General features: G+C 37.2%; 1 protein-coding gene across 2 annotated transcripts in view; it reads right to left on the bottom strand.

Moving 5' to 3' along the window:
- LOC149776963 (uncharacterized) overlaps window positions 1-24,510 on the bottom strand; it is a 68,434-nt gene that overhangs the window by 30,471 nt on the left and 13,453 nt on the right. For both annotated transcript variants that reach the window (XR_016416143.1, XM_089941678.1), the window contains exons 4-7: window positions 22,256-22,368; window positions 7,161-7,292; window positions 5,331-5,525; window positions 342-412 (exon numbers count right to left, since the gene is read on the bottom strand). Coding sequence is in view for 1 of the 2 variants with exons in the window: in XM_089941678.1 (XP_089797804.1) it covers window positions 342-412; window positions 5,331-5,525; window positions 7,161-7,292; window positions 22,256-22,368 (511 nt within the window). In the remaining variant the exon portion in view is untranslated. The remainder of the gene's footprint in view (window positions 1-341; window positions 413-5,330; window positions 5,526-7,160; window positions 7,293-22,255; window positions 22,369-24,510) is intronic.

Below are 24,510 nucleotides of genomic sequence, written 5' to 3'. Positions count from 1 at the left end.
TTTCATCAGCTTTACTGCTCAAGATTATAGCCATATTTTTTACCATCCTAAATATATAACATTTCAACGTGCAAGAAATGAGTTCACAATTCTGAATTTTTTAGTGATAAAGATAATGTTAATGATGCTGACATCCTAAACAGAAAATACATGCACTTGAATTTTGTTTATTACAAATTTTAAACTTGCATGAGAGAAACTTCTAAAAGTTTGCAAGAAGGAAATCTGGAAGGGCTTCTAAAACCCTCTCCATGCTTTCCTCATCCCTACAGCACTATGTTGAGAAAAACAAAAAAATTGTGTGATTTGTACAGTAAGTTTACAATTATCTATCTACATACCTATTTAATGACAATCCATGCTCACAGCTATCATACAAAAGAGTCCAGCTCTGACATCCAGAAAGGCGAGCCTACATTTCACAGAAAAATAAACCAAATCCAGCTGATCATAACAAGACTGAGTAATATCATATTGCGTAACATATTTACTCACTTATACAATGAGTCGAACTGCAAAGACCCAGATCTGTCATTGCATTATGCGATGGCAGATCTGGGTCTATGCAGTTTGTAAGGCATAATCATAAGACAAATAACACAGGCCCTGATCTGCATGTGCATTGTAAGTGAGTATATACAGTAATTGCTTCTTAATGAGATAATGAATGTCAGAATCAATTAAATTTAATGGTCATGTTAATATGATACATGAACTCAGAACAAATCATTATGGATAAATCATACAATACTGGTTGCCAATTAGACTTTTTTTCTTTATACACAATTCTGTTTTAGTACTATGACATTCCATGGCAGGTTACTATAGTCTATGTGGGACATTTGTAATTGTTATTTTTCAATTTTTATTTTGTTTCTGATCTGCTTTAACTTGTCACCTAAGCAGACCTGCCAACCCTATAAAGACTTTCTGAGCAAGGTAGTCAATATTTTTCCATAATTTTTGACCCATTTTCAACACATGGTATCATGAAATATCATGTATAACTATTCAACTTGGAAAACAAGCATCTGAAAAGTTTAGAGAGCAAAGTGACATGATGTTTAACTAATCCATCCATAATGTACACTTCTGAATTAATGACCTCCAGTTTAGTTGAAGAAACTGCAGTTCAAAACATAATGCAGGTCAATTGACTTATCTCAACATGACATAATCTGTATGTTTTGTTTTTAATTCATTTTATAGCAATGGTCACAGGGTTCCTGCCATAAAGTTTGGATAAGATTTCAGATCCTTTCCATACCAAAAATGAAAAATTTCCAGACCTACACATGTGACAAAAAGTTTATTGACCTAATGATAGGAACAAGGGATGAATTTTTCAGAATATTACAATAAATAAAAATGTAATGTTTTCTGCATATTTCGAGTGTGCTGAATCTAAAACTGAACTCATCTTCATGATATCTTTTCAGATAAATTCTCAGGATGCACTGAAAAACATGCACCGTCCACCATTTTTAATATTTTTCTTGGTCACTTGCAAAATCTTTACCACAGGTTATTTCAAGCTGACATTTGCTTATTTCTTACATATGGGTATAAAGAAATGTTGAGTAAACATTCAGATATAAGAATAAATAGACTTTTCCTGTGTTCCAGGTACTTCGGAAGCCTTTCTGTGCATTTTTATCAAGTAGCCCCGCCCCCATGTTTTATGAAATACTATATTCTTTAGTCATACACATATTGAAATTATACGTTGCTCTTAAAATTTAATGTTTTATGCATAATTTGTGTGTACAGAATACAAAATTGAACTCATTTGTATGATACTGTTTCAAATAAATTCATACCATGCATCCAAACACATTCACCATCCACCATTTTAATACTGGTCTTTGGTCACTTTTTGCAAAATCTTAACCTCATGGTTATTACAAGCTGAAATTTGCATACTCCTTACATATAGAAATATAGAAATGTTTTGTGAACAGTCAGCTTTAATAATAAATTTACTTTTTCATTATTTCTGGTACTTATGAAGCCTTTCTGTGCCTTGTTTAAGTGATCTCCTATAATCATTTTTTCATAAAATACCATAATGACGAGTCATACACAAGTTGAAATTATATCTTACTATTAAAACAGTGCATAATCATTACAGTACTCTTGTGCATATATATGTTGATCTGAAATCACAATTTAGTAAACAGAAATTGCCACCTTAGAATTAAATTATGATAAGATAGTTTTGGTCAATTTTTATATCTTTAAAATTAATGACAAAGAAGAAACAAACAGAAAAATAACTTACATTGAATACTTCCACAATTCTACAAAGAATGTCAGTCACATGGACAAAATTCTTGAAAAATTCCTCATTCCCTCTTTCATACTGTCCAGGTTTTCCACTAATTTATTATTACAGTAAATCTGTATTTCTATGGTGTAAATTGTGCATGTTGCAACGGTTAAAATTTGGATGTCAATTTTTTTTTGAACTTACTTAATAATTCTGATAAGTTTTGAGCAGTATCATACAATTCATGAAGTAGCATTAAATTGTGAACTCAGAGAGTAAGAGAGAAGGAACTGGCACATGAAATATTTATGATTATTATATTTTTTAAATAAAGTGATATGTACAGGTCAAGTGTTTGTTCTTTCTAATGTCCATATTCAGAATAGATTGATATTCACAATAAATATCATGAATGTTTTCTTATCTTCAAAATAATTTAAATATTACCTCTTTTGCCTATACTAAACATGAACATTTTAAATTAAATAGGCCTACCAATGCCATCCGTCATCTGTAAATACAAGTCCAAGTCGAATCTCAAAAATACATTATACAAAAAAAACTACCGATCGTTTTTAATATATTTTTTTATAATAAATAAAAACGTGTATATCATCTGATTCCTTGGTATAAATGTTCGCTTTGTCATAAAATAAGTTTTTTTTTTAGCTTTACAACTCAATTTATGTCGTATTGTTGCCATTATTTACATTTTTACAGACCCACGTGCCAGAAAGAGTTAGTGATCTTGCTAGCAAAAGACTGGTCCAAGAATGTCAAATCAAACACAATCCAATAAAATTAAAATGAATACTCATTAGCACAACACAAAAATTAAATTAAACAATCCATGAAAAGGAAAAGGTAGAATAATCCTCAATGAGTCAGCAAACACCAGTCAAAATTGCATGGCCTTCTCCTGCGAATTTATCAGCTATACTCACCTTGAGATGTTGCATTCTACAGTAATGCCCAAAGAGCTCTGAAAAAAGCAGTCACTTTTCCAGTTTCCAGAAAACAAAAATTTAAGACCTTTTCCAGACTTTTTAGTCATTTTTACATTTTCCAGACCTTTTCAAGGCCTGGAAAAGCAATTTTCAAATTTAAGACTTTTTCCAGAATTCAGACCCATGCAGGAACCCTGCAGTCATCTCTCCCTGTGTGGGCCATAGTCCCATTGAAATGACCTAATGTTCAATAGATGCAATTGTCATCTTCCTTTTTACCTAAATACAATGGTCATTCTCTTGTATGGGTGGCCATGCTAAAGGGAGATCACACAGATATCTGTAATAACTGCATGCATGAAAAGCATAACCAATATTTCATATTTAATATTTTCATTTACAAATCACCAGAATGTTATCAAGTTATGGACTTAATGTTATAAAACTTATATCAATGTAATTTAAAATAATTATGAATAATCATCAATTGTGGTACAAAACCAATTTGTCACTAAAATTTGGGCACAAACATCTGGTTGTAACTATCACTTTCATCAATTCTATTTATCCACTTGATGCAGTCGAATGTATGTGTGTGTGTGTGTGATTTGGATTTTGAGCGTAGCTTTAACTATTTTTCAGTCATATCACTATGATATCTGCAGTGTGGCAGTTTATAGTGATGCCTAGCACTGGGGCATCATGCCACAGAGATGTGGCATGATGTCTCACCCAGCCACATTATCCTGACACCAGGCCGACCAGTCCTAATACTAACCTCTTAATGCTGAGCGACAAGCAAGGCATCTGTTAGTACCATTTTTTTGTTAAGTATTTGGTATGACTCGACCAGGGATCAAACCCTTGACCTCCTGCATCCGAGGCAAGACGCTCTAACCACTAGACCACTGAAGCAGTAGTTGAATTATGCTTATCTGAATCTTTGTAACATAAAATTTCTCAACAGTGATCAAACGACTCGCTGTCTTTTTTATTTAGTCAATTTGTTTTCATGTCTCTTTCTAAACATGACTGTCTCATGACATTTTGCACTTTTTTCAACAACTTATTCCTTCACTGGCAATCTAAGTTACTACATTTAAGATGCTTAGTGTTCACAAAAGAGTGATCTTGTCATATGATCATGTTTCTTTTTTAAAGTCTAGTACCCTTTGAAGTATATTTAACCTATGAGAGAGAAGCTACAATAGCTAACATACAATCTGATTATCTGGCATTCAAATGTCATGCTGTCCTTATTGACAAAAGTTAATTTTATCATTTTCATAATAATTGGTATTAATAACAGCCAGCAATAATCCAAGAGACAAACCCTAACATCTAAGGAATAATCAGATTACTTAATTTTCTGCACGGATTAAAATTACTTTATCAGTATGTTTGACCTGTCAATGTGTCGAGTTTCAAAATCAACAAATATGAGAGAAATTCCTATCTGCAAACAACCATTAAGTGACTGCCCATGTAAAGTGAATTTGACAGTTTCTGCACTAATATGCTGGCCATATTTGAGTGGTGACTGTCCTTGTGGGGGTACTTTTGAAAACACTCATCAATACCATGGAATTCTTGCCATATAAAATAGGTGATCGCTCAGTGGAGAGGTACTGTATCTAAAATGTTTTGCCTTCATCCGTCAATGTAAATTCATTTATTGAAAGATATTTTCATAGAGGGGCATTTTGTGTGAACAATATGGGTAGATTAAAGTGTCTGAGGTACCCACTGTAAAGTCTGGTTCCCTGACCAACTCCACAGAGTTGAACCTGGAACAGGACCAAACCTGGACAGGCCAACATCTGGATTTGACAGTAATGATCACAGTGTTTTTTTCGCTTTTTATTCCAAAGGTTAGTAATTCAACTGTTGTTTCACTAAACTTTACATTAACATTTTATGGGTCGGCAGGTCTGTCTAAAAGCTTAACTCCTAAGACATTTTGAAGTCACCTTTGAAAACCTGTGCAAATCTCAGAAAACTTTGCATGAAAAATATCAGTTGTCATATATAAATACAGCAAATCTACTTAAAAATTAAAATCTCATATCTAAAAGTTTAAAATCTACTTAAAACAAACTGGGCAGAAAACTTACAAGTTTCATAAGAAGGTGGTATGAGGTGAGAAGAGGATTTTTAAAGCCTGGAGATGTGTCCTGTTGAGCACTGTCTTCCTTGGCCGAGTGGGTATACTGGTATGGAATTGTAGCTGACAACGCCCATAACATTCCCATGCTCATACAGTGTTTTCCCTCTACAAATCTCTCTAACAAGGGAAATGGGGCAGTTTCCTGAAATATTGTACATACCAGTTTCAAAAGAATTATCAAGCAAAATTATGAAATTGAAATGATCTGATTGAAGAATCGTAATTAAAACCAGAAATGGTGAAAGACTCTTGTTAAAAAGTCCAGTTAAAATTTGCAAGCACCCATATAAAGTCATTTTTTAACATTTCACTTCAGAGGCACCAACCTGACGTGATTTCAATCTAAGATGTGAAAAGTATAATTGTAAATACTGTATGTAATAAACAAGCAACTATACATATGGTTTAAATCTCAATAAAATGAATTATTACTAACTCATGAGTTAGGTCCCTTAGTCACGGTCGCTAATGTTGTTATTTTTACGCAAAGCTCAAGCTCAGTAGCAAGTGTTATGCAAACAATTTTACACAATCAAACTGAATAAAAAATACAAACAATTTTGTTTAATGTTGTCATATTATATAAATCAATTTCATTTCCAGCATTTACCAAAAAGGTGTCAGCCTATTACTTCCGTCATAAGCACTGTCCACGTTGTATAAAGACACATCTGATCAAATGAACTATGATATCTGGACAATTTCTGGATGTTCCATGCATGTTTGAAATTCTTGAGAATACTCACTCAAATATAGTCACCAAATTGAATGCAATGTAATTTAGTCTTGGTCATTAAAACACCTGACACATTCTATAAGGTATGAAAAACATCTTGATGATTAAGACTTAGTCTGGTGTAATAGATTTTTAAGGTCATGGTTACACATTCTATATAATCAACGTCCAAAATTTCTATCATGTTGAATTTACCTATTTTAATATATTCTGATAAAATAATATATTCTGATAAAAAAATCTTTCTAAAGATAAAAGCATAATTAATCATTATTCTTAACTGAAGTCATCCTGATCCAGATAATAAACCAAACAGTTTGGATCACCTTCATCATCAAACCCACTTAAGAGTTTGACGATACAAGCCCGTATGGGATCAGAAATATTATTGAACTTGTTCAAGGTCTTGATGATACAAGAACAAGTTCCAAATTTTATCAAAATTGGATCAAAAATACAGCCTTTAATGTCGTTACAATCTCAGGATATTTGATGCAAGATCACCTGTTGATCACACTCGTTACTAAAATCATTTAAGGTCTTGATAATATAAGCATATATTCCAAATCTGAAATAAATCAAGTCAGAAATATAGCCTACATACTGGTAGCTAAGTTATCCAATCCGATGCAAGATCACCTGAAAAATACGAATGATACTCAATCATTATAAAAGTCATCTGAGGTTTTGATATAAATCCATATTCCAAGTTTGAATGAAACTGGATCAACTGGACACAAGCAGCAGATGACAGATGGATGAACACTGTACAGTGTTTCAGAACTGATGACAGATGCATGGCCATACCATAAGCTCAATTACTTTTACGATCACATGAGATAAAAATAACTGTTGTTGGGCAAGTGAAATTTTGTGCAAGTAGCCAAGTATTCATAATGACTAATTACAAGAACAAAACTTGTACAATTTAGTCATTTTCCCTCGTAAGTCCTCCATGAACTTAAAGGTCAAAATTGGAATGATATTCTTCTAATGTGGTTTGGATAAAAAACACCTGATACATGACATAAAAAAACTCACCAACTCAGAAGGCATCTTGGACCCTGTAAGGATTTGGTGGACCCAGTTATGAACCCCACAGAACATGTGTGGGCAATGCTGTGCAAGCCACTTGGAAAAACTGTCAAAGTTCAAAGTATCTTTGATCCCAAACTGAAAAAAAAAATCATCTTAATACATGAACCAAAATGACGTCACTTAAAATGAGAAAATAGCAAGTTCCTAAAAGAAATCAATTACCCTACAAGGCATAATGTTTGATCAATTAAAATCTAGTTTATCAGATCTGGCCTAGGAAAGAGTTACCTTGCTGCTGTCATCCCCATCTAAAGGGACCATCCCTTTGATAAAACCAGCATTTCACTGCAGAAGAGGTGGTCTTACAAAAGGGAGACAACTGCTATGTCTAAAATGAGAATTTATCTAAAAAAGTGAGCCACCTATATAAGGAATATGCTAAAATTTTGTCTGAGTGTTTCTCCTTCAAATACCTTCCCCGATCACATTAACATTAGGAATATAAGCCTGCTACTTCTCGAATCCAGCCCTACAAAAAGACGAAAATTCGTCTTTTCGGTCTATCTTATATAGACCAAAGGGCAATAACTCTTGCCCCTTACCTCCCCTTGCCACCGCCAGGTCACTAGTTTTTAAGCTTCGCTTGTATGGATAACACGTACATTACACCTCCAAACAATCCAAGCCATCTTAGCGTTAAATTGGACCATCCGAAGTTAAATTTTATATTTATTGTGTTGGACAATCATTCTTCGACAGGTTGTATACATTATTTTAACAATTTTTTCAAAATTGAGTGACTTTGTCACCCTTACGGATTTTGTTTACTGAAGACCATGTTTCACATGCTATCGCAGAACTCGTGTTGTCAATTAAGAGTTAACGTGACACTGACTAATTTCTCTTACTCCGTTAGTAACGGTTGTGGTATTAGCGAATTAATAACATGCTGAATTACTAATTTGCGCTTTGTTTTCTTTTCTTGTGTCGTTTCAGTAGAAATGTCAACCAAATGCATGAAATGCAAAAAGTTCAAAGCAAAAGAAGACAATCATGACTCTTGTATTGTATGTACCAAGTGAACATCATCTATACCATGCAGCGTGTGTTAACACTTGGACAAAGCAAACGTGGGCGGATGTAGTCCAGAAGGCAGCAAAAGGGAGGGATAGATGGAATAAGTCAAAGAAGCATAGCATTGATGTCCTCAGTATACATCCGAAGACAGCCTCCATTGCGAGCCTCGTGGGGGATGTTGGGGTCCCCCCTCCACCTAAAGTTCGGCGTTTGCAACCTTCAGCCACAGTAACATCAGCGGCAATGGAGGAAAGCAATGTTGACAGGGTACAACAGTCCAACTTCGAACGACGACTCAGCTATTGACATCAGGCCAGATAGTACCCTTATTTCCCTCGCTCGCTTCCACAGCTTTTTCTGACTCTTTGGGGGAATGTTCCCCCAATTTTAGGCTGCCCAGTGGGTTTAAGTCCCCCCGCATGTCCGAGCATGGCCTTTGGGCCTGTAAGTCAGGACGCATGGGGTTTTTACCGGATCCATATCTTTATACAACCTCTACGTCACCGGCCATCCAACTGTCCCAGCATGGGGACCCTATTGCTAAAACGGTCCGACCAAACATGACTTACGGGGATTTTAGTGATAAATCCGTCCGTCAAGCTGTACCGCCGGCAACATATAATTACTATGGCGGAGATTTTAGTGAGAAATCTGTCCGTCCAGCCAGGCCATTGGAGCAGCTGGGACCGGTGATAGCAGGACCGTCGCCAACAAGCCAGATAAACCAGCCGGCAGAGCCGACCATCCATATGTTCACGGCTTATCCACAAGGGAGAGTTAGTGACAGTGTTAAGGATGACGGAATCGCGTCATCTATGCCACCTGGTATGCTCTATCCAGAAATGCAAGCTATTACAGAACACGACTCGGCACATAGTGAGGGTGACGAAACTCCTGCAAATCAGCCGTACACAGATCCAACCATGGAACGGACTGAGTTTGGATTCAAGGCGGCAGTGGAAGAAATTTATAGGGTGTTGGCAACTTCAGAATGCCCTCCACCTCCTACCGCCACTCAAGACTACAAAGTTAAGGCGTCTGTAGATTTTGACGGGGAGGAAGAGACGCCGTCCTCCCGGCTCCTTCCCCAGTCAGCAAAAATTAAGGAGATCAATGATCATCTATAAGAATGAATAGGTGATCCGAGGAATGCTATGGTGTTCTTTTCAGAAAGCAAAGTATCAGCGATGTTCTCATGTCGCTGGTACAAAACTCATTCAGACTCCTTCAGTATGGATCTTCCGGCCCTGGACAAAAATATGGCAGCAGTTCACATGTCTGCTCCACTGTTTTACAAAGTAGACAAAAATGTGTTCTATGCCACGTCAAAGCTAGTCCGGAACGTAGTCGCTACATCTTCAATGTTAGACTTGGCTTCATTAGCCATTTTCCGACTCGCAGAAAAATCCGACAATGACCACGCTTGGGAAGCAACAGCCCGGATTGCTAGAGTTATTAACAGGGCAGCTCACCATTCCATGGCTAATGCGTTGACTGCTTCTGCCAACTTAGATCTGATACGAAGGGACGCTTGTCTACGGTCCACGTCGCTCAAGCCCCATCATACTCTGGCTTTACGAACGACTCTGTTTGGGTCGCCTTTACTCTTTGGAGGAAAAATTGAAGAAGTTCGGAAGCAGGCAGCTCAGGAACTGCCCCTCCAACTCGCTGTCCAACCCTCGCATTCGTTTAGGAAAAATCAGCCCCTGCCACAGCGGAGGGATGATTGGCAGACCAGGGACAAGGGATCCTTACAATCAAATGTGCGGTATAGATCCCAACCCAATGCCAGGAGACAACAGTCTAATCAAACTAGGAGGCAACCATACAGAGGCGGTAAGAAACAAAGTTTCTCCATCTTCAAGCCTCCTAACTCTAAAAATTGACATACACTTTCCACCACCCGCGAAAAGCCTACCTGTGGGCGGCCGCCTCTTGCAATTTCAGGACCACTGGACCACCTTCTTTCCTCAGAACAATTGGGTGATCCAGGTCATTTCGGAGGGACTTCAGATTTCATTTATCCAACCCCCTCCCCTGTCCTCCTTTCCCCTCTTCACGGACGTACTGTCCGATTGGGAGAAGGATACCTTTCTACAGCAGGAGATACGGTCGCTCATAGAAAAACGGGCGGTGGAGATTGTGAAAAACCCGCAGTCACCGGGGTTTTATTCCAGGCTGTTTATTATCCAGAAGGCAAACGGCAAGTTGAGGCCGATTATCGACCTGAGTCGCCTCAACCAATACATTTTACCACCGAAATTCAAGATGGAAACGGCGAGATCAATCCGTCTTTCCATCCGGCGGGACGAGTATGCCGTCAGTCTAGATATGACCGATGCATATTTTCACGTTCCTATCCACCCCGCGTCACGGAAATTTCTCCGATTCGCTTACTGCGACGCGGTTTATTAGTTCTGGGTCCTACCCTTTGGCCTCAACAGTAGCCCTTGGTCTTTTACCAAGGTTATGGATTGCGTTGTCAGCCTGTTCCGCTCGACTTCATCTACCGGGATGGCAGTGTACTTGGACGACATCCTCCAGAAACATATGGTAAGTTCTGTTCTGCTCAAAGGCAGAAACGATCTTTTAGCGCTTTTAGATCATCTAGGATTTCTTGTGAACTGGAAAAAGTCCGATCTCCGTCCATCTCAGCGTTTTTGTCCATCTGGGTATGGAGTTTCTCACTGATCGGAATCTGGTACGGCTTCCTCACGCTCGCGTAATACGGATCGTCGAACTCATTGAGTCCGTTTCCAACAGGACGTGGATTTCAGCGAGAGAATTCTTGCAACTCCTCGGATTATTCAATGCGGCGGCAGACTTGATCCCGCTTGGCCGTCTTTTTATGCGTCCCTTACAAATGATGTTACTGGCACAATGGCACCCCTTTTCAAGTCCCCTCAATCAAACAATAATGATCACGCCCGAGATACGATCGTTCCTGCGTCAGTGGCACAACCCCGGTTGGCTGTCCACGGGGATTCCTCTGGAGATGCCCCAAGCGGAGATAACGGTATGTACCGACGCCGTACCTACAGTTGGGGTGCCCACCTGTTGCCGGACTTCACTACAGTCAGTGGCACGTGGGAGTCAGGGGAGAGGCCTCTCCACATCAACCTTTTAGAAATGAAGGCTGTCATCAATGCCTTTCATTTCTGGAAAGATCAACTCTCAGGAAAAACTGTCCTCATTATGTCAGACAACTCTCTGGTGGTGACTTACCTCCTCAAACAAGGGGGCACCAAATCACCAGACCTGTGCTTTCTGATCTGGCAGTTTCTACGTTGGTGCGACAGCCTCCACATCAACGTACAAATCAGACACATTCCCGCAGACTCAATGTCTTGGCTGACACTCTATCAAGGAAAGGTCAAGTCATTCACACGGAATGGTCACTCCATCAATCAGTCTTTCTTCGGATTTGCACACTTTGGGGGCGTCCGATGATCGATCTTTTTGCAACAAGGTGGAATCGCAAGTTGCCCACCTTCGTCTCTCCGGTTCCAGACCCAGAGGCTTGGGCCGTGGATGCTCTGTCAATCAACTGGGAGGGGTTGTGGGCATTCGCCTACCCTCTCACAGTTTTGGTACCGAAAATAATCCAGAGGTTAAGGGGTCAGAACTGTCGGATGATTCTGATTGCCCCTCTTAGATGGAACAAGTCCTGGGTCACCGATCTACTCGATCTAGCAATAGATCTACCCAGGAAGATTCCAACCAGCCCACATCTTCTCAAACAACCGCGGTCACAGGTGTTCCATCCCTGCCCAGACCGTCTTCTTCTTCACGCTTGGCTCTTGTCCGGGCAGCCCTGCGAGACAAACAATTTAAACCTTTGATTGTGGAGAGAATCTCAAGAGCAAGAAGGCCCTCCATTCTGAAGGCTTACGAGGAAAAGTGGCATGTTTTCAGGGACTGGTGCCATATCAATAACATCGTCCCTTTGAGTGTCTCAATCCCTCAACTGGCCGATTTTTTTCTCTGGCTTTTCGAGGAGAAACAGTTGGCCCCAATTACTATCAAAGGCTACCGCTCCATGATATCAGACACATTCCGCCATCATGTTAGAGGTGATATTGGGCATAACAAAGATCTATCAGATCTTTTAGCCAATTTTGATTTCAATCGACCAAAATCCCTCACCCTGTTTCCAAAATGGAATCTGTCCAGGGTTTTAACATGGCTCAATTCAGACAAATTTGAACCTTTAGCCCACACTTCGTTAAAGCTACTATCATACAAAACATGTTTCTTGATAGCCTTAGCTTCAGCATGCAGGGTGAGTGAGTTACATGCCCTTTCCAGTGACCCGAACTTTCTTCAGTTCAGATCAGATGGTTCAGTGGTCCTTCTGACGCAACCAGGCTTTGTAGCCAAAAATAGGTTACCATCCATTGGCAATCAAAGAATCGTCATTCGCTCACTCTCTTCCATAGATAAGTCAAGAGCAGCAATCATGCAAGATCCTGTTTGTGCACTCAAGCATTATTTAAAACGCACAGAGGCATGTCGGGACACACGTAAGTGCCTCTTTCTTCCGGTCAAAGCTGGTAAACGGGATATCACCCCTCAAGCCCTTGCTTCATGGCTGAAGTGGGTTATACGCTCAGAGTACTCTGAGGTTTCAAAAGATCAGAGTCGCCTCATGAAGATTACGGCTCATGAGATTAGAGCAATCGCAGCAAGCCTGGCATTTGAACGCAACGTTTCGATCCTAGATATAATAGAAGCTGTTGGCTGGCAAGCAGAGTCAACCTTCTCCAGTTTTTATCTCAGAGATCTGGCTTCGCAGAGGCAAACCTTGAATCTGGTTGGTCCGGTGTCGGCAACCCAGATGACCATCAGACCCATTTAAAACAATCAGCACAGCCTATTAGCTTTGCTGGATTCGCCAGTGAAATTTTGTAGGTAAGAAGATTTCAATAACTATCTTCTTAACCGTATATAGGGGTCACATATCACGTGACCCTAGGCTGTGTTGCTGATGAAATTAGGAGAACGGGTTATCGTTCAAATGGGGAATTCAGCCATCATTCCCTAGAAGGTACTCAGGGTGGAGGTAGGATGCTCAGCATTCCCTCCTCCTATTACTTATTCTCCTAACGTTAATGTGATCGGGGAACGTATTTGAAGGAGAAAGCAAATTTTTAGTAAATTATGTTTCTCCGAGAATACTTACCCGATCACATTACAAAAACCCTCCCAACCACCCCGCTATGCGAGCATCCTCGTATAATATATATCGCTCAGCTTAAAAACTAGTGACACCTGGCGGTGGCAAGGGGAGGTAAGGGGCAAGAGTTATTGTACTTTGGTCTATATAAGATAGACCGAAAAGACGAATTTTCGTCTTTTAGTAGGGCTGGATTCGAGAGGTAGCAGGCTTATATTCCTAACGTTAATGTGATCGGGTAAGTATTCTCGGAGAAACATAATTTACTAAAAATTTGCTTTTTCTATACATTCTTAAGGAAAAATAATTCCCTGACAAAGTGCACTATATGGTCATACCACTAATTTGCTATAGAAGTTTCACGACTTCAAGAGAGGTACAAAATATTGATTTCACTCTTTGCTTTTGTTTTACTTTCAAAGCCCTTGACATAAAAGCCATGGTCCATGCAGGACTCACATTTTAGAAGTGACTCTCCCCATGTCTAAACTGAGTGAAGTGGAAGAAAACTAGTGGGAGGTTAGTATAGTGAGGCATTCTGTACCTCCCAACCTTTCAGACTGAAGTTCTTTTTTTTAGAATTAAAAAATGTGTTTTGTGGTCACAATGGGGAAAGGGGATGATTAGTGCACATGAACCAAATATTGGCATTGAACACTTGAGAATAAGTTACCTACTTAACAGTAATCAAGTCTACAGAAAAGGACTAAATTCAAATTTCTTGAAAGCAACAAATACACTTCAAGACAAAACAACAGCTGACAAGACTACACTGTGTGTGTGATTTGGATTTTTAAGGTAGTTTTTTAAAAAAGTCTGATCACTACGACGTCTGCAGTGTGGCAGTTTATAGTGATGACTAGCACTAGGACATCATTCCGCATGATGTTCCACCCAGTCATATTATCCTGACACCATGATGACAAATCCTAACACTTAACTCTTAATGCTGAGTGCCTAGCGAAATGCACACACATAACAACCACGTAATGATTCAATAAAAAATACATATATTTAATGTCTTAAAATCCACTGTACAGTGTAACACAGTATTAACTTTTAGTCTCCAATTTTGATGCTCTTAACAGTTCATAGGAGGCTTCAAAGGTGATGCAAGTGTCATTACTGTTCATATTTGCAAACAACAGAGACTGGATGGTATTGTTCTGCAAACATCAACCAAGATCTTGCTTAATTTTATCAAGTAATGAAAATGCTTTTTCTTCTTTTGCCCTGATGCAGGGTTCTGTTGTTATATTGATGGCATCCATACATTATTCCAGAATAACTTATTGTCCTCATGGTCTTTACAGTATATTAAAAACATAAAATGCTTCCCTTTACTACTGAGCTACAAATTGTCCAACAGAAGTTCTGAAACTTAGTTTTTCTGGGCTTTGCTTGCTTCAGTAGATTCATCCTTCCCAGAATCAAAGCTGTGTTTTTAAAATTTGCCTACAAAAATGAATTACACTCCCACACTGCTAATTTTACCATTCCAACTACTAAAATATATTTAGCACTTTTCTGTATGGAGTAAAATCTGACTTCAATGAAATGTTGCTGCTGATCACAGACTACCCTAAATTGCTTAAAAAAGGTGACTTAAACATTTTCAAGAAAGGAAATGAAAGTGCAATAACTTCAATTGCTTCTGCAGGAATCTCTTTGTATAACTTTGTTTTACATAGCAGGCAACCATGAAAATAAGTTACTACAGAAAATGAGTGCCAGATACCAACATACAACCTCTCTCTTCAACATTTATGAAGTAAAATATGTTACCTTTACTAGTAATTAGTCTTCCACAAAGTAATAATCTGACGATTGATAAATGCATGGTACAGAAACAACTTCCATAAGGGACCACCTTTCTATCAACAAAAAGTTGTCTCTCAAGACAGGTGTTCTCTCAGAACAGGTTTGTGCAAAAGGATCAGTTTCCAATGTAGAAATTCAGCACTGTTTAAGAAGAATATTTAACCACAATTTTTTCTGTTGTTTAAAACATGAGGATAACTCTCAAACTGCTTTTTAGAGCAAATTCATTCTTTTACAAGGTACACTGTCAAGTCACGACACAACAGCATACAATGTTTCATTAAGATATCTCAAACAGTTCAGTGCAAATACAATTTTCAGACCTGGGGAGATAACTCTTAAGTACTAATCTGACAGACAAATCATACTTGGGACACCTCTTTATGAGATACAAATGCAAGCCGAAGATATTAACTGAGATATGTGAGAGACAGATGGATGTACTAATCTGACAAAGATGAATCTTATATGGGGCACAACGTATTGAGAAGATACGAATACAGACCAAGTTTCATGAAGATATCTCATATGGCTCAGGAAATATTACCTCAAAAAGAGTGTGATGGACAGATGTGCACAAATGGTAACGAAAATGGAGACAACTCTTAAAAATGCTAACCATGCAGAATTTTTTTTTTATATACAGGACACAAAGTCTAGCCATGACACAAACGCTTACCAAATTTTGATCAAGATATCTCAAAGGGTTCTGGAGTTATTAAGTAAACAAACATATGATATACACATAAAGGGAAGAACAAACCGATTCCAATATATACCTCTCCGAACTTTGCAAGGAGAATAATATGCATGAAAATACTATGTTTAAACCATTTTAACAAAAACATGACACATGGACTGATGTACATGTCAGAACAAAAAAGCATTTATTGTACAAAAAGGGTGTGTGGGTGTTCCAGCATCAATTCAAGTAAAAGCACTATCATCTTGACTTTGGATAAAATGAAAGGCACCAAAGGAAACTGTTATACCTGAAACAGCCTCTGGCATGGACTTTCAACATGAATAATATGGAAATAATGAATGTAAAATATAAATGTGACCACCAAGACTGTGTCAGTTAAAAGGTCTCAGTTAAAACTAAAATATGAGACAGGAATCAAATGCAAAGAAGTTTCATTTAAGCAGAACATCCTCATCTCTTTCTGATGCGAGCAGAATATCTTCAAATCCCTGAGACTTAGATATAATCATAGAGATACTCCCAAACTGGTAAATTTTTGACAGATAAGTATCTAGCTATATGCGTGAAGAACAGATTCTCATAAAAGATAGGTGTTCAAAATAATATTTAATTAAGCTTCAACTAGCCATAAAATGCCTGCACTTTGAATTTGCAATGTTATTCCAGCAACATTTGAATGAAAAAAAAATTAAAACTTAGGAATTCCTTCAATTTCAATAGCGATAACCTTATGCTTAAATTATTGGTTGTGTAATGACATTGAGTCTTCATATGAGAGGCAAATCCCAGGTGGAGTTTTCTCAGACACTGTTTTGGGTATTTTACAAAACCACTTATACCAACATTCTTACAAGTAAATACTTTTTAATGCAGTTATGTGAGATAACCTATGTAACTGAAAAATGATGCTGTAATGGTGGTAAACCTTTTTTTCATTACTAGAACTGACGTTCGCAATTACATGCATGCTTGAAATTAGCAACTATAAATTTGGAATTTTTCCCACAAATAATGATATGCTCTGTAAAGCTGAAAGAAAAGCAAAGGTCTTTCCATGGTTTCTATTGACAAAAGTGACATATAAGAATTCATGGACCTAAATGTTCACTTTCACTATTACAGAAAAGAAAAGTTGTCTCATCACTTTGACCACACATAATTTTCTTAAAATGAACCCTGATGAACTCTGCAAGTATGTCTGCAAAAGATATTTCATATCTTTAGAGAATGGATGCACTTTATGTGTGCTTCTAGATGAATAGTTCACCTATTCTGACTTTAAAGAACTTTCAATTTACTGAAAAAATTAAAAATAGATACCACTGATTACATCTGCTAAATGGTCACCCTCCTTGTCTGCCAGGACTGCCAAATGGCATTAAAAAAGCTGAACCGGTGGTTTGGAAATCAAAATGAAAACTTAGGAACTGCAATTAAAGGAATGTGAACTTTCTAAATGGAAGGAAAAATATGTGGAATTGTCTAAATGTTGCCCAGGCATGCAGAGACATGCCTCAACACATTTGTGTTGAAACTAATTTGAGATCAAGCTAAAGTAAGTGTACCCATGATAAGCGTGACTGCGTTCATGTGTGGTGAACCCAAAATGCATCAAGAGTGTCATCTTCACAAGCCAAGGTGCCGATATGTTAGGCCTATCTACACTATGGCAGATCAATCAGATATTTCAGTACTTTGTCCAAGCGACATCTATTGGATTCCATAGTTGCCTCCCTTAGAATGTAATGCCAACTAACCAAATGCACGTAACAGCGCTGCTTTGCATAGCAGCCGAAAATGGAGTTTCTTATGTTGTCAACTGCCTACTGACTAAGAAAGGATACTTTGTAAGTTTAAGATCAAAAGTATGACTACATTCCAGAGAAAAGCCATTACAGGTGTTTTGAGGGAAAGAAATTATTTGTACAAATAAGGACTGGCAGTGGAACATTGTTAATTTATGAGTCCATTCTAGTTGTGCGCTGCCCTTGTCTCAATCATGTAAGAACAGTGTTCAAATCTGAACAACTTAAGTTTGATTGGATACAGTGGCTGGCTGCTGCATCCAATTAAATTCACAGACCCGAAGAACAGAAATATCCATTTGATCCACAATGGTGTAGATAGGGCTAACATATCAGAACCCTGGCCAGCAAGGATGCAAGATTGTGAAAAGGAACTGCTACAACAGAAACAAAAGATCAACAGTAAAATAAAAGCACTAAACATGAAATCAATATTAAGACCCTCTCTGGTAAAGTTTTTAAAACATTTGACCCAAAAATCCATGATTACCTAGTTCACATGAATATGGGTACGCGACTGCAAATACTGCTATTCTCTGCATATATTACACTGGCAAAGTTCTCAAAAACATATGGCATGGAATAAATGAATGTTTGAACAAAAGCATGTGAAGATACATAGACCATCCGAATATTAAACTGTTCAGGAATTGGTGTGGTACTTATATCTCTGTCATCTCTGTCAAGAACAGTGATTACAAATGTTGCATAGAATTTAAATTTTGCATTTTTACCCAAGCTGATTTACCAGCAAATCCAATGTGATATTTTCACGGTTTTTATCAATGTGAATTTCACCCATATACCCCATGTCCTGTTCTAGCTTGTCCAGTACGCACTACCAACGAACTAATTGTAGTGATGTCAATGACTGATTTACCTATACCCCAAGACCACAACCAGAAAATCTACTAATCCCACCTATCACTTCAGTGTGAATTATTTTTATGAAGAGTTTCTTATGTTGTTAATTTACTTTGAAATTCATTCTATTATTCTCTAGAAAAATAATGGCCCAAATAAAACTGATTTACTGTTGAAAGACCAGTATAGTAATAATGGTTTTTCAAATACTACAGACATTGGCAACCTATAGCCATATTGTGTGGCTTCTAAAATTGTTATCTAGCCCACATCCTCAAGGAACTTGCACATGTGTGATGTACTGGATGATGCAAAATTTTCAGTATCATTCTAGTTACAGTCTTGTTATTTATTGTGAATACATTGGGTCATTGTGCATTCTCTCTCTTATGTTCTAAACATACCTTGGCAGTTACGTTATGTATTATGGGAAGATTTCATTGGCTACTGGTAAATATCATATGACTGCTAGCAGAGAAGAACATCACCAGTCACAATTATAACAGAATGTGGCAAATGGGTCAATTGGACAAAGCAATCAAAGTTCATATTAAAAATACTTTTTTTAAAGGAAATAATTCCCCCCCACTTACAGTATTTGGCTGTCATCTCAGTCTTTTGCAAATTATAGTCTGAAACATTTCTAACATCTTTGGATGGAACTAATCACAAATTTGGATTCCGGACACAAATTTAGAAAAAGATTTAAGACCATTTCCGGACCAAAAAATAAAAAAATTTCGGACCTAATAATGTGACAAGTTTAATGACCTGCATAGCCGATATGATGCTTTAGTCTTAAGTTTGGAAGGCCCTATCCAGGTTTTGAATGCTCAAGATATTTTGAATGATGTGGTTTTTTTAAGGAGAATTATTAACTTTCTTGGATTTACCCTCATTATTACATTTATGTTTTAGTTTTCTTTTTCCACTAATAATGGGCTCCAAGTAGGCGAGTGGTCTAAAACACTCACCATTACAGATCACTGCCACCTCACCTCTGTCTGTGTGGGCTCGAGTCTCGGGTTCAGCCAATGTGGGTATGTGAGAAAGCTCACTAATAGATTCTCATGGGTCAGTGGTTCTTTCCTGGGTTCTTCCTCCACCATTTATAGCCTATCTTGTGCTGAAAAATGGCATTAAACCCTACAACAACAACCACAAAAATCCACTCATAAACTTAAAGATATCACGCCAAAAGCTGATTAAAAATTGAAATCACAATTTTCTGGACTTTGGGAATTTGCAAACATGTTAAAAACAAACACTTTTTACAGTACCAAAATTAAATAAATTTTTGTGATATCCCTATATTTCTTCAAGGAAATTCAGAAGACTGAAAACATATATCCCCATGTTATTCCTATCTAGGATAATCTGGCGGGAAATCATCCCTAAATGTACATTAGAATTCACCTTGCATTGACTTACTCAGAAAAAAAATATAATCCATGTAAATCAAAGAATATATATAAATCTATGTTACTATTCATTGTTTAAATTGCACTCATTCTTCTACCTGTAAACTAAGTAGTAAATAAAATAGCCAGGCAATACATTAAAACACTCCTCAAGAATAAGACAGAGTTAATCCATGTTTATAGGTCCAATGAATAGTATAGAAATTTGAACCTGTTTCATTACTGGTGATCAGATCTATTAAAATTACATATCTGGTGTTTGAAAAGTTATCAACTTGTTATATGGTGTGACATATATTTGCAGTGAAACATATTTTCAAGCTTTCAAAATGACGTCAGTTCCAGTTCTGATTAAATGCGTGACCCACTCATTTCAAAGCTCAATTCCAGCAAACATGCATCAGCTATTATATATAATCTGATGTAATTCATAGATTTAAAATAAACTGCCATCACTATCATCAGCCAGTAGGCCTATTTGCTGAATTGAACCATCTATATGAACCATACTAGGATTCGGCCTTTAGGATTGTCTACTTAGCCCATATTTTAAACATGCATTTGTAAAACTTCATAAATGCATGGTTCGAACTACGACAAAATGTCTTGTCCAGGACCCAATCTGACAATTAAACTTAGTGAAGGGAAAGAGTGTTAATGACATCATGTGAAAGGGAACAACAAAAATTTAAGACTTTTTCCATATATTTTCAAGGCTTGGAAAAGCAATTTTCAAATTTAAGACCTTTTCCGAATTCCAGACCCAAGCGAGAACCCTGACAAATGTCCATGATTTTTTGTCATTGAGTCCTGTGAACCACTGTGTCAAATTTACCCAGGATGGGTGATTTGCCAGTAACTGGGGGGGGGGGGGGGGGAGGGCAGGAGGGGGGGAGAATTTCACCAAACGTAGTAAAAAAATAGCAGCTCCCATGCAAGTCAAGAATAAGAGGTACCAATCTTTGCTCCCTCAAGTATGGTTCTTGGGAGAGGGATAAAGGTTAAATGTTCAAACATTTTTATAACAGTGACATTTTCAATATTTCTTTTTGACCAAATTCTGAAAATGCAATCAGAGCTTGAAAACACATATTACATTTACCTCCTTTGGATAATAACCCCATGGTCTATGTTTTACATGGGCGGGGTAGCAAATATCTGTATATATTTATATTGGTGGCAATCAACTCATGCCAAGTAAATTTAAGTGGAACAATCCTCCTCAGTTTTAGGCCTCAAAATTTTTTCAAGAGTTTTCCAGGACTGTGGGTACTTAGAAACTGTTTAGAAGAAACATTTTTTTATCTCTTTACATTAAATACAAAATATTAATACTGAATGCACACAAAGTTTTAACAACTCATGTGACATGCTTTCAGTGACTCAGATGTTAGCATAATGTAGCAGGGTTCATACTTTAGTCTGACTGATAAATTCAATGACTGTCCTGAAATTTCAAAGACCACAAACATAGATTTCCATGAACTATTTTTGCTGACATTTTGTATACAAGTTATATTATACGAGAAAACAACAAATGCAAAATTCTACAATACTGTTTAATGATGAAATGAAACTGAATGGGTTATCAAAAGAAAGAAACCAGGAAAAACTCACTACATCCAATCTAGCAATCTTGGACAATTTTATTGTGTGATTATGGCAAGAAATTAAAATGGTTTTTTTCTTCTTCAATTTTCAAAGACTTTTAAAGACCTCAGGGTAATCTGCTCAATCTTCCCAAACTTATCAAGGCCTTGAAAATGCTATCTCATTTTTCCCAAACTGTCAAAGACCTTCAAAGACTGTATGAACCCTGTGTAGTTAATGTGGTGGAGGGAACTGGAAAATCCAGAGGAAACCTTGTATTGGTGACAATGTACCCTTTCATGTGACCTGATTATAGACCACACTGTCAAGAAAACACCTGAGCAAATAAATTAAACTGGTGCTCAAAGTTCCAAAATTATGATCTTCTATAAATCTGCTCCAGAATGGTTTAGATTTAAGAAAATGCTGGCATGATTTTATAGTTTGAATCTGTACATGCGCACCAAATTTGAATAGTATTCCGAGTATATTTCAATGTGGCACTTTTAAATTCAAGTTAAATTTGTATGCCCAGACTATTTCAGATCTATGATCACAGAGGCAAAAAGCAAGCATATAACCGATGCACTATCTAGGCAGCAAGAGCAGGAAACATATATTATTTGCAATCAACTTACCATACTCAGTGCCATGCTTTCAAACAATTTGTCATCTTGAGGGCTGCAGGAATAAGGAATCATAGAGGAAGACAAGGTTAGGGCATATGAAACATTTACCATTTTCTGTGCATCTGAAAAAAAACAAAGGGACTGTACAAGCCAGCTGGAAGAAAACATAACCAAATTAATGAATAAACAAAATGTTTCTGTGCAATATTGAATGAGTGAATCAGAAGTTTCAAGTATATCTCTAAGTAGTGAAAACATGAGACAATCATCCAATTTGTGACAGATTTTGGCACAAAATCATCAGATGTATCTCTAATCCAACGTCAGAGTTCTGATAAACTGTGGCATTCTGGGTGTTTGATAGGTCAGAACAAAAATACACAGCATCTGGTTATTTCTATAAGCTACAACAGTACATAAACACCCAGCCCCTGAGTATTTCTATTAGCTAGTAGAGAAACAGTCTCTGAGTATTTTGATAAGCTAGTACAGAAACACCCAGCCTCTGAGTATTTCTATAAGGGAGTATAGAAACACCCAGCCTCTGAGTATTTTGATAAGCTAGTACAGAAACACCCAGCCTGAGTATTTCTATAAGGTAGTACAGAAACACCCTGCCTCTGAGTATTCCAATAAGCTAGTACAGAAACACCCAGCCTCTGAGAATTTCTATAAGGTAGTACAGAAAAATATTAACTTGCAAAACTCCCATTTCTATTATAAATTTTTGTCACCAGTTATTGTTTTTAATCTATACTGTATGCCAGAGGTTTTAGATTAAGAAGGAACTATGATGTTATTCTAACAGTTCCAAATGCAATTTTTATTATGTTGAAATTAAAAAACTGCTTTTACAGCTTAATTTTTTTTCTGGTCTATGACCGAAGTTTATTGTCTAATAGGCAAGACAATGGGATATGTGATTACAACCTCCAAATACAATATAATACAAAGAACCTAAACAATATTTCATGAAATTACTATGTCATATTCCTTGAGAGGAACTTGTTAAAATCTCAACCAAAGAAAATATTTAGGAATCACATCTAAAATAATCTAAAACGGATCCCTCACATTCAAGAAATATGCACCAACACAACATATATGTAAGGCACATTAGTATATCATTTTGTCCATACATGTACAATGTGAAGAAAAAAATTAGCTTTCATTGGTTTAATTAAAAGACATTTGTTAGAATATGCCTTTTTTAGTCTGGGACTTCCACCCTCAAATATTACACAGGATGAAAAGTGAATAGCCACACTGGTTAGATCCAATAATGACTACACAACCAGGAAGTATAAAATCAATATTTAATAAGTTGTCTTGGAAGTACTTACACAAACATACAATGGAAAACAGACAAATACATTTATCTGACAGTTGATGATCTTGCAGGGTCAGACAGTACATGTGTCCAGGACCCAGGGACAACCTGGATAATGTGTCTGGGCTAATACATATTGAATGCGGGTATCCCATTGCATTACTATGTAATGTCATGACAGGATTTGAGGTTTTACAAAACATAAATACAAAATATTTCAGAAGAAAATGTTCAACAACAAATATGACACAAAAGAAAGTACACCTCTCCCTCGATAACTCATGCACAATGGGGTCCAAAAACAGAGACCACTCTGTAAGAGAAGGACCAACGGACCACCCAAAACATCCGTTAGTCATGAAGAAAACCATGGGGTTAGTGTGAACTAAGCTGTTTAAAAATCCTCATTTTATAATCATGTGACAATAATTGTCAAAAAAGCACTTTTCTAATGAAGTTCTTCATTATTCTGTATAAATTACATTTATTTTCAAAATGTGTAGCATCTGAAAGATCATTAGCATTATTCCAAATGGTTCAAACAATCATCATGTGTATGCAAGAACATTTGTATATTAAGTCACTGCTTTTTGTTTTGTTGATTAGTCTAGTGCCCGCAGTGGTATGTAATAGAGGAGTCTGAAGCTGGAAATTCTACAAAAGCAGGGATCCAGACTAACCGTTGATACACCACTAAACAAGATTCATTTTTTTCAAAAACCTATCAACATTTATTTCATGAGACAACTGTCTACATTGTAACTCAATTTTGTATTTCTATTAGTAAAATACTGATGCTCTGATTTCATTGCAACTAATAGTAACTTTTTATCATCCTTGAGGATCTCTCTAAGTGCCAATTAAGGAATTCGCTGAAACTAATTTCCCCCACAACGGTCCACATCTGTGAAACAAAGCTCTTTATTTGAAGTAT

Source organism: Sinohyriopsis cumingii, chromosome 18 (genome assembly GCF_028554795.1).
Source record: "Sinohyriopsis cumingii isolate HCF-2022 chromosome 18, ASM2855479v2, whole genome shotgun sequence".
Lineage (NCBI taxonomy): Eukaryota > Metazoa > Mollusca > Bivalvia > Unionida > Unionidae > Sinohyriopsis > Sinohyriopsis cumingii.
This window is presented reverse-complemented; position numbering and strand designations above follow the sequence as displayed.